A 10,792-nucleotide genomic window follows, 5' to 3' on the forward strand; every position below is an offset into this window, starting at 1 on the left:
AAATGCAGAGAATAATTTCGCCACACCTAGTGTGTGTGTGACAATCATTGGTACTTTAACTTTTTAATTTAAGTCAGAGCCAATAGTACAGTAGGAAATCATTTGAATATTTAATAGTTATTGTTGCACGGCCACACTGTTTTTTGGCTGAAAATATATAATTGTGATGAAAAAAATATGAATCGTTCAATGATCTTGAAAATTTTAGGCCACTTTAACTACTTGGAAGGAACTAATTACTCTTGGATCAGTACCCACATTTGTAGTTTCACCCAAAATTAGAATCATGTTACAACAGAATGTAACCAGATATTAGCAAGAAGATTAGTAATAGTTTTGATAAAATAATACAACTGGAAATGACAATGGTGATGTAATAAGTTACTGTGTATATCAGCAGCTAAATTAGGAGCCTTTGTAACCCATTTTGAAATGGTTGTATTACAGGGTTTCCGCGGAGTATTGAAAAGCATTACAAGTCAGTAAGTGGATGTTTGGGCTTTAAATGGCATCAAAAAGCATTAAATGCGATGTCCAGAGGCATTAAAAAATGTAATACAATTATAGGACTTGGCCGATCGCTAATATGTCAATCCATCAAACAATAAATGAAAATTAAATAAAGAACATTGCGGTCATTATAAATTGGTACGTCTGTGTGTTTCTTTTCTTCGTGTTTTGCTTTAAAACTGGATACAATAGGTATCGTGAGAAAAACCCTGCCTCCATAGCGGACACTCTGCTGGACGGCTTGGGGGCCCGAACTTTGCCATGATTTGGTGACTGTAGGCATGTAGTCCTTAACTGTGACACCATGTCATGTCAAGAGAGCCGAGCTTGTTTCATACACAAAACCTTTATTTCTCTCGCCAGTTCAACGCACATGAGCTAACTCAGCTAACATTAGCGACGCTCGTTACGGAGGCACCTCGCGTGACCAACGGTGGCTTGGGATGGACAAACAAGGCAATGCTCACAACAGACCACAACTCTTTATTCTCTTACGTTCCCACATTGATTGAATGAGTTCTTTTAGCTGCCTGACACTTTATACATAACTACTTGCTATCTACCGAACCCATTTTAAACAACTGTGAGGGTGTAACTCACTTGTTTTATGCATTTTATTATTTTATCTTCCAAATATCTTCCCATAACATGTTTTTTTCTAAAATGTTTAAATTAATGATCTATTTCCAAACGCATGCATCATTTGCATTTTTAAAACCTATTACTATTTTATTTTAAATTGACTCCTGATTTAAAACATATCCTCCAGTTTGTGGCTGTAACAAGTCATACTTTCAGAGGATATGCATTTTTACAGCATGTTTTAAAATGTAGAAAAACACTTCTGGTTATATTATATTAATCAACTAATTTGGAATTGGATGGTTATTTAGAGGTCTTAATTGCAGTTCCCCTTTAATAATTTGTATTGAAGGTACACTGATGATTGACAGGCATAACTTTTTAATTGGCTATTGTGTGGATGCTACTACAGAAAAATAAATAAATACAAATAAATTCACAGATGAAACAGTCTTGCGAGCCAATTGTAATTCATTAGATAGTAAAAGTTAATGTAAACTTGTCAAGATTATCATTGTCAAATGCTATACACACAGTTGTAAGCTTGTGACTATATACAAAAACCATATGCAGTCGGAAATGGCCATTAAATTTTAAGTAGCATTAAAAAGCATTAATTTAGTTTTGCGGATACCTGTAGAAAATTTGAATTGATATAGCAAGTAATATATTGTTATCACAGAAGGCTGCAATATATATCGCAATATATATTTCAGGCCTTGTCGCGCATCTCTAAAGTGGGGTTGGCAAGGTTTATTTCCTACATCTTTTACATTTCCTGAGTAAGTAAGGTTTTTACTGTTCTGCCTCTCCTGACCAGAGAAAGATGGACGGTCGCGAGTACCGAGACGCTCAGCAGTTTGCCAGCGACGTCAGACTCATGTTCTCCAACTGCTACAAGTACAACCCCCCCGACCACGACGTTGTGGGCATGGCACGCAAGCTGCAAGTGAGCACGGCACTCGGATTCTACCTTTTTTAAAAGCGTCAGATCAAAGTTACCTTTCATTCTCGCATTGGTGAAGGCACTTTAGCAGCTGGTTATGTTGCTCTATTGGCCCAAACAAAACATTTGCTCCTTTTTATTTTTTAATTCTTTTTTTCAACATGACCCCTGATGTCCATCAAGAGTTTTAAATCCACCATCCCCCGCTCTTTTTTGCTCTTCAGGATGTGTTTGAGTTCAGTTTTGCCAAGATGCCCGACGAGCCACACCTGGCCCATGGTGCCATGTCCATGAGCGGCCACCCGACTTCCTCGTCGTCGTCCTCGTCGTCGTCGTCGTCCTCCTCCTCCTCCTCGTCCGCCTCCGAGAGCGAGCCCAGCAGCGAGAGCGAGGAGAGCGAGAGCAGCCCCAGCTCGGACAGCGAGGAGGAGCGGGCACACCGCTTGGCGGAGCTGCAGGACCAGGTGTGCACACAGGTGAGTGTTCCTCTTTCATCACACTCGTCCTCATCATGCGCAACATACTTACAATTACCACACTTTTTAAAAAAATTGTAATTCATCAGTACTGGGACCTACATTTTCCTATCTCTATTAGGCTGGACAATTAACTGATGTTTTGATTTTGAGTATGGCTTCTCACGATCATGAAAATAAAAAAATAAAAACTTAATGGGCCGCGCAACATGCATGCAAATTCTGGAGCTTTTAGCGGTGAAATGGATGAGTGAGCGTGTAAAGGTTTCATACAAGTACCTTACACAAGCACAATGTACTTAAAGCACTTATTGATACATTTATTATTATTCACAATTGTTATGCTTTGACCTAAAATACTGGTCAAAATTGTCCAAAGATTATTGGACCAATAAATATGAGGATTTTTGCATTTAGTTAAGAAATGTTTTATAACATTTTACAAAAAGCACACGGTCTGGTGGTAAAGTAAGTCTAAAAGGTAAAAAAAATTAAAATTAAAAACAGTTAAAATGGAAAAACTGATTTTTATATATTTTTTTTAATATTGCTAATGTTATTTAAATGCCTTGGTATTAATGTTATTATTTTACTTGTTGTAACTCATTTATGTCCAGGATTTTTTTAAACTATATTTACAGTTGAGTATTGATGGTACAATAAATACTAACCTTATCAAATTATTGAATTATCGTGTTATTAATCATGATTACTAGAGATGTCCGATAATATCGGACTGTCGATGTAATCGGCCGATAAATGCTTTAAAATTAAATATCGTAAATTATCGGTATCTGTTTCAAAATTATCGGTATCGGTTTCAAAAAGTAAAATTTATGACTTTTTAAAACGCCGCTGTGTACACGGACGTAGGGAGAAGTATAAAACGCCAATAAACCTTAAAGGCACTGTCATTGCGTGCCGGCCCAGTCACATAATATCTACAGCTTTTCACACACACAAGTGAATGCATAGCATACTTGGTCAACAGCCATACAGGTCACACTGAGGGTGGCTGTATAAACAACTTTAACACTGTTACAAATATGCGCCACACTGAACCCACACCAAACAAGAATGACAAAAACATTTCAGGAGAACATCCGCACCGTAACACAACATAAACACAACAGAACAAATACCCAGAACCCCTTGCAGCACTAACTCTTCCTGGACGCTACAATATACACCCCCCGCTACCCCGTACACCCCCACCTCCCAATCCCGCCCACCTCAACCTCCTCATGCTCTCTCAGGGAGAGCATGTCCCAAATTCCAAGCTGCTGTTTTGAGGCTTGTTAAAAAAAATAATGCACTTTGTGACTTCAATAATAAATATGGCAGTGCCATGTTGGCATTTTTTTCCATAACTTGAGTTGATTTATTTTGGAAAACCTTGTTACATTGTTTAATGCATCCAGCGGGGCATCACAACAAAATTAGGCATAATAATGTGTTAATTCCACGACTGTATACATCTGTATCGGTTGATATCGGTATCGGTAATTAAGAGTTGGACAATATCGGATATCGGCAAAAAAGCCATTATCGGACATCTCTAATGATTACAATATCAATCAAAATGAATTATGATTAATATTTTTGCCATAATCATCCAGCCCTAATCTCTATAGATGACATTTGTAAAGTTGCAAAGGACTTAAAGTTAGTATTATTTGCAGACAGGACAGCGTTTTGTTCAGGAGAGAACACACAGAAGCTAATACAAATAATAACAGAAGAAATGAACAAATTAAAGAGATGGTTTGACAAAAACAGACTACCTTGGAATCTCAGTAAAACTAAAATAATGCTATTCAGTAACAGTAGAAGATAAAGTCAAAGACAAATAGACAAGTCAAAACACAAATAGACAGAGTAGACATTGAAAGAGTGAGAGAAACCAAATGTTGGGGTCTAATAATAGTCGATAAAATTAACTAGAAATCTCATATAAAAATACACAAAGTGTCAAGAAATACGTCAATAATGAATAAAGCAAAATATGTATTGGACAAAAAAATCACTTCATATTCTCTACTGCTCGCTAGTGTTACGATATCTTAGTTATTGTGCAGAAATCTGGGTAAATAATGACAAAAGTACACTTATTCACTTAGCATGTTACAAAAAAGATCAGTTAGAATAATACATAATCAATCAGTCAATCAAAGTTTACTTATATAGCCCTTAATCACAAATGTCTCAAAGGGCTGCACAAGCCACAATAATGTTGGATGTAGAGAACATTCAAACCCCTTAGTGAAACAAAAATATTGAATTTCAAAGATTTGGAGCATTTGCAAATAGCTAAAATGATGTACAAAGCAAAGTGTAACCTGCTACCCAAGAACGTACAACAATTTTCCTCAACAAGAGAAGAGTAATATAAACTTAGAGGAAAAGCTTATATAAAACACTTGTATGCAGGTACAACTCTTAAGACCTTTTAGTATATCAGTATGTGGAATTAAATTGTGGAATTGATTAAGCAAATAAACAATGTACTAATATGATCCTCTTTAAGAATTTTTTCCAACTCGAAAGTGTTCACAAAATACAAGAAAGAAGAATCTTAATAAACATCTTGAACCTTATCAAAAAAATAGTCAATCTTATTTATCTCATTATGTGAAACATGAACTAAACTGTCTGTGAGAACTGTATTTATTGTTTTTTATGTATTTAATTTTAGTATTTATTTAGTTGCTTATTAGTCCTATTTATTTACTGATTTATTCACTGTTATGTTACAAAAGTTGTAACACGTGTTAGTAATTGCTGTGATACGAAAAGGGGTAGGATTAAATAAGCCATGCTTTTTCCCACTCCTTTTCTGACATGCTGTAATAAGAAGCTGTAATTATGTGATGTATTATATTGTAATTGTATGCATGTTCGGAATAATCTAACACCATTTTTTCGGTCTCATTGGCAGTTGAGAGCAGTGCACGAGCAGTTGGCGGCGCTCTCCCAAGGTCCCATTGTCAAACCGAAAAAGAAGAAAGAGAAGAGGGACAAGAAAGACAAGAAGAAGAAGAGGAAGCTGGACAAGCGGAGTCGCGGTGCAAAAAGCAGAGCGGGCTCCGAGGAGTGGAAGATGCCCGCCAAGATGAGCAAGAGCAAGACGTCGCGAGCGGGGGATTCCTCCCAGGCCAAGAAGAGCCAGACGAAGAAGAGCAGCAAGAACAGCAAGTTAGTACCAAACTGTTTTACCGAATTTGGGTCGCTACTTGCATTCATGAACTTTTTCACCCCTCAGGAGCGCCAAGAAGCCCTTTTACCCTCTGCTGTCCGATTCCATGCTGCCGCACTACGACTCCGAGGAGGAGGACGAGATCGTTCCCATGTCGTACGACGAGAAACGCCAGCTGAGCCTGGACATCAACAAGCTGCCGGGCGAGAAGCTGGGCCGCGTGGTCCACATCATCCAGTCCAGGGAGCCCTCGCTGAGGGACACCAACCCTGAGGAGATCGAAATCGACTTTGAGACGCTCAAGCCGTCCACGCTGAAGGAGCTGGAGCGCTACGTCATGACCTGCTTGAGGAAGAAGCCCCGCAAGCCCTACAGCGACCAAGGTAGTGTTGACACCAAGGACTGCTTCAACCTAGGGCTGGGCAATATAGTTGAAAACTGTGTCACGATATAAGTGCTTTATATTGGTCGATATGGAAAATTATTGATAGTTTTAATCAACTATCAAAAATAAAGACCAGGAGAAAAATATATTAAATGTAAACATTATTTAAAAATGTAACCTTCCTCTAGTTATAATCCCCTCAGCTTTCAAGGCGGAAAGAAAAGGAAATGTCAACACAAGCATGGAAAACAATCAATGTAAACAAAATTATAAAATCACATTAAACACTTAACAATAACCTCTTTAAATGAAGGTGCAAAAATAAGGAATATGTAAGAAATGCTTAATAAAGTGTAAAAAAATAGTGCAAAGTGTGAAAATGTAAACAGAAAAATGAAAACTATTATCTGTAGGTTTACTGCCAGAAAGTTATGGCTGTGTAACTTTTAATTTGGTTTGTTATTCCTTTTTAAAGATGGAAATGAATTTACGTTTTGCAGTTATTATTGGACCAAATTACTGTTATTTCAAAGTAGCACATGTATTATATTTTGTCATTTATTTTGTTTATACAGTCCTGCACTTTAGTTCCTACCTGTTGTTTCTGTATACCTAAATAGGAAACGGATGAGAGTTGAAAAGAAAAGATGAGCGCAGGACTACGGTCCGTTTGAAAACATTCAAAAAACTGCCATTCTGTCGAGGTGACTTACCTGTTTTATACACGATTTCTTAGCTCTCTGCAGCGCTCAATTTTACTTTAAATCTCTTCACACTCCATACAGAGAATCAACAGCAAGATGGTGCAACCAAACATGATATATCGTGTTACCTGATTGGCTGTTAGCGTGCCCCTTCCATTGCTCAGTGATTACTTCCTGTTTTGCTAGGTTACCTAGGTGCCTTTTGTTAATGCAACCAACCTTGCTTATTAACTTCTTTCGACAAAAAAAAATATATATATATATATATATATATTGGTATTTTTATAACTTTTATAATATATTGTTTTTCCCGAATTGTGTTTAGATATTTTTTGATACTTTTCAAAATAAAGGCCACCACAAAAATGGTCATTATTCGCTTTATTTTAACAGATAATGTCATGATACAATAAATATGTTTCTTATTGCAATCAAATAAAAAAATTGTCATTGAATAAAATAGTGAACATACGAGACAACTTTTAGTAGTAAGTAAGCAATCAAAGGTTCCTAATTTGGCTGCTGACGTATGCAGTAACATATTGTGTAATTTTCCAATCTATTACTATGTCAACATTATGAGGAACAAGCTGTAGAAGATTGAATATTAATCTACTTGTTCATTTACTTAGATTTAGAACTTTGCAGTACAGATAAGAACGGAATTTCGTTGCATTAGCTCATGGTAGTGCAGGATAAAATAGCAATAAGGTGCAGATATAAATAAATAGATTACTTTACAGATAAATATATTGCACTTTTACATAGGCAAAAGTGCAATATATTATAATTATAAATTATAAATATAAATTATAAATATATTATAATTATAATATAATATATATATAATACGTTTATGGATGTATGTTATATTGTCTTTATATTCCAGCGAGTTAATCCATTTCTGGGGGGAATTGAGGAGGGGATTATTTTAATGTTTTCAAGAGTCTTACGGCCTGAGGGAAGAAGCTGTTACAGAACCTGGAGGTTCTGCTACGGAGGCTGCGGAACCTCTTTCTCGAGTCCAGCAGTGAAAACAGTCCTTGGTGGGGGTGGGAGGAGTCTCTGCAGATTTTCTGAGCCCTGGTCAGGCAGCGGCTTTTTGCGATCTCTTGGATAGGAGGAAGAGGAGTCCTGATGATCTTTTCCGCCGTCCTCACCACTCTCTGCATAAACTTCCAGTCTGAGGCACTGCAGGCTCCAGTCCAGACAGAGATGCTGTTGGTCAGTAGGCTCTCTATAGTGCCTCTGTAGAACGGGGGGAGGGAGCTGTGCTCTTTTCATCCTGTTAATATCTGCTTACTTTCTGTTTTAACATGTTCCATCTACACTTATGTTAAAATGTAATAATAACTTATTCTTCTGTTGTTAAATACTTGACATAAGTTTTGGGTGATACCTAAAATTCTGGTATCAATCCAATACCAAGTACCGGTAGTTACAGGATCATACATTGGTCATACTTAAAGTCCTCATGTGTCCAGAGATGTATTTCCTGACTTTAAAAACAATACAAAATTTACAAATGATTTTGTGATAATAAAAAATATAGATGTAATCAATGTAGTATCGACGATATACGGCGCTTGTAGTTTGTATCAGTGGATGTCTGTAGGTCCACTCATGGCATTTGTTTACATTTAGGAACGCTAGCTTGCTGTTAGCGGTTAGCTATTGTATCCTCCTATGGTGTGTAGTGAAGCATGTTTAGCTATTCCTCGTCCTGCAGGGATGATACTTGGAAGAAACTGGTTCATTTGTCGCCATGGAGGCGATGATTAGTGATGTAGAAGTATGGATGTTAGCTACTAGCGAGATAGCCATGAGTGAAAGCACCGTTTGCAGAGTGTCGCTTCCGTGTTTATAGCTTTATCTTTATTGTTAGTTTTTAAGCCAAAATACATCCATTCTCCCTTTTCTCTCTTCACACTGTTTCTGCTTGTAAGTACTGTGTACCTGTGCGTTGCCGAACATGTGCCTCTGCTTGTTTTACCAGCAATGTCACGACATGACGGGAAAAAAGGTACAGGTATTATTCAGAGGCAGTATAATAGTTTTTGAGTCATGAGTACCGCAGTACTTTATTAGTTCCGGTATACCGTCCAACCCTAGTCTAGTATGCTGATATATATTGATATCTGCCCAGCCCTACATCAACTCCTGTTTTTGTTGTTTCAAGGCTGTTATGTGACTTGACAGACATTGTTTGTGGTCCATTAGCGGCAAAGAACGGCGGCAAGTCCAAAGAGGAGCTGACCCTGGAGAAGCGACTGGAGCTGGAGAGGAGGCTGCAGGACGTCAGCGGTCAGCTCAACTCGGGCAAGAAACCTGTCAAACCTAAAGGTGAGCGCACACTGAGTGTTTTGAAATACGTAAATGTCTTACATCTTCTTTCGCATCCTCAGCGGAGAAGCCCAACCCCGCGGAGACGCACACCCAGCCCCTTCGCCTCAGCGGCAGCAGCTCCAGCTCGGACTCCTCCTCGTCCTCCTCATCCTCATCCTCCTCGTCGTCAGACACCAGTGAGTCAGACTCTGGATGAAATCTTTTTTTCCGCGCTGGCTGAACTACAAAGGAAAAGAAGAAGAAACTCAGGGACCTGGGCTGGCCCAGGACACGACACACCCTGAAAAGTGTTTAAAAAAACACCCAAGCAGATTACTGAAATTAATTGAATGTCGAACTGAAGGGAATTGGTAAAGAAAAACACTTATTGCCTTGGTTTCTCCCGCCTACGTTTTTGTAAATACATGTATGAACTTATGTTTCTTTTATAAAGAAGAATTTTATGATGATCCTCCCAGAAAAGGAACTTGGGATGCAAGGCTTCTTTGGCTGGCCTCGTGTGACAATAATAATATTTATTTGTTTTCATGGACCGCATTTCCTCGCACAGTCACTGGAACATCAACCTGCGCTTCATCATCTCGCTTCCCATTTGGCCCCAGGACCCCGCCTAAATCCTCAGATAGTCGACAATGTTGGTTGGACCGTACGTTAAAAAGCAAAGCTGCCAGGTTCCATTTGAAGTTATTTGTTACTTTGCACAAATGATCTTGAAGTCTTAAGTATTTCTTCTTTCCTGATTCCTGCTCAACAACCTGGTATTTATTGCCCTGCGCAGAAAGGGTGGAAAAATATTCATTGCAAATGCAAACTTTGCAATGGGAATTTTTCTTTTGTTTAGTTTTTTCAGCATTTTCCCAAAAACTTGACGTCATTTCTGGTGTGGACATGTGGAACAAGTGTTGAGTTTCTTGAAACGTTTCTGCAGCACTTAAAACATGCTGAAGGTTTGGCTTCTCCGCATTAAAAGATGGTTTCCTATTTAATCTGAATGCAAATTCTTCAAGTCAATGTTGTCCACAACCATGTGTTCATTGTTCAGAGAAGTGAAATGGATGCTTGTATATTCTTAAACTGTATATGCTGTTGCACTAACTACTGTATCCCTACTGTTCTTAATTTTGTATCTTGAGCTACACTTCCAGCACTTCTGTCATTCCACTTTATTGTTTCCTCAGTAGAGAGCCGCTCTGCCCCTTCCAATGCACACCTTTCATTTGACAGCTTTGTTTATTAAAATATCTGCGGTAGAAACAAGATGCCTGGCTGTGTGCAGTCCATATCCAATGCAGTATCAGTGAAATATGAATTTAAATAAAAACTAGACATAAATTGTAAAGATCACATATTACACAGTTCTCACATCTCAGTAAATTATTTAAAAATTTATGATTGTTGCACATAATACAACAGGGCTTTCCAAAGCGTGGCCCGTAATAAAATAAATAATAAATAAAATAAGTAATTTTTTGTAAAGGCCTGTAAATTGGCACGTGTAAGACAAAACTGCAAAAATGGCATTACAAAAAAAATATTAAAATCTTAAGATCAACGGATCGAGCTGAAGTTGATCTTGAGATGTCGGCGTTGTTAAAATCATTTATATTGCTATGTGACTTATTGTGGAAGCCTTTTTGACTTTATTCT

At 37.8% G+C, this 10,792-nt stretch overlaps 1 protein-coding gene across 1 annotated transcript in view; it reads left to right on the forward strand.

Moving 5' to 3' along the window:
• Window positions 1-10,402, forward strand: part of brd2b (bromodomain containing 2b) — a 32,807-nt gene extending 22,405 nt beyond the window's left edge. Inside the window, exons 7-12 of the mRNA XM_061956132.1 lie at window positions 1,913-2,041; window positions 2,263-2,514; window positions 5,453-5,709; window positions 5,777-6,093; window positions 9,020-9,142; window positions 9,205-10,402. Of these exons, the coding sequence (XP_061812116.1) occupies window positions 1,913-2,041; window positions 2,263-2,514; window positions 5,453-5,709; window positions 5,777-6,093; window positions 9,020-9,142; window positions 9,205-9,341 (1,215 nt within the window). The 3' untranslated portion in view covers window positions 9,342-10,402. The remainder of the gene's footprint in view (window positions 1-1,912; window positions 2,042-2,262; window positions 2,515-5,452; window positions 5,710-5,776; window positions 6,094-9,019; window positions 9,143-9,204) is intronic.
• The last annotated feature ends 390 nt before the right edge of the window (window positions 10,403-10,792 follow it).

This window comes from Nerophis lumbriciformis, linkage group LG04, assembly GCF_033978685.3.
Source record: "Nerophis lumbriciformis linkage group LG04, RoL_Nlum_v2.1, whole genome shotgun sequence".
NCBI lineage: Eukaryota > Metazoa > Chordata > Actinopteri > Syngnathiformes > Syngnathidae > Nerophis > Nerophis lumbriciformis.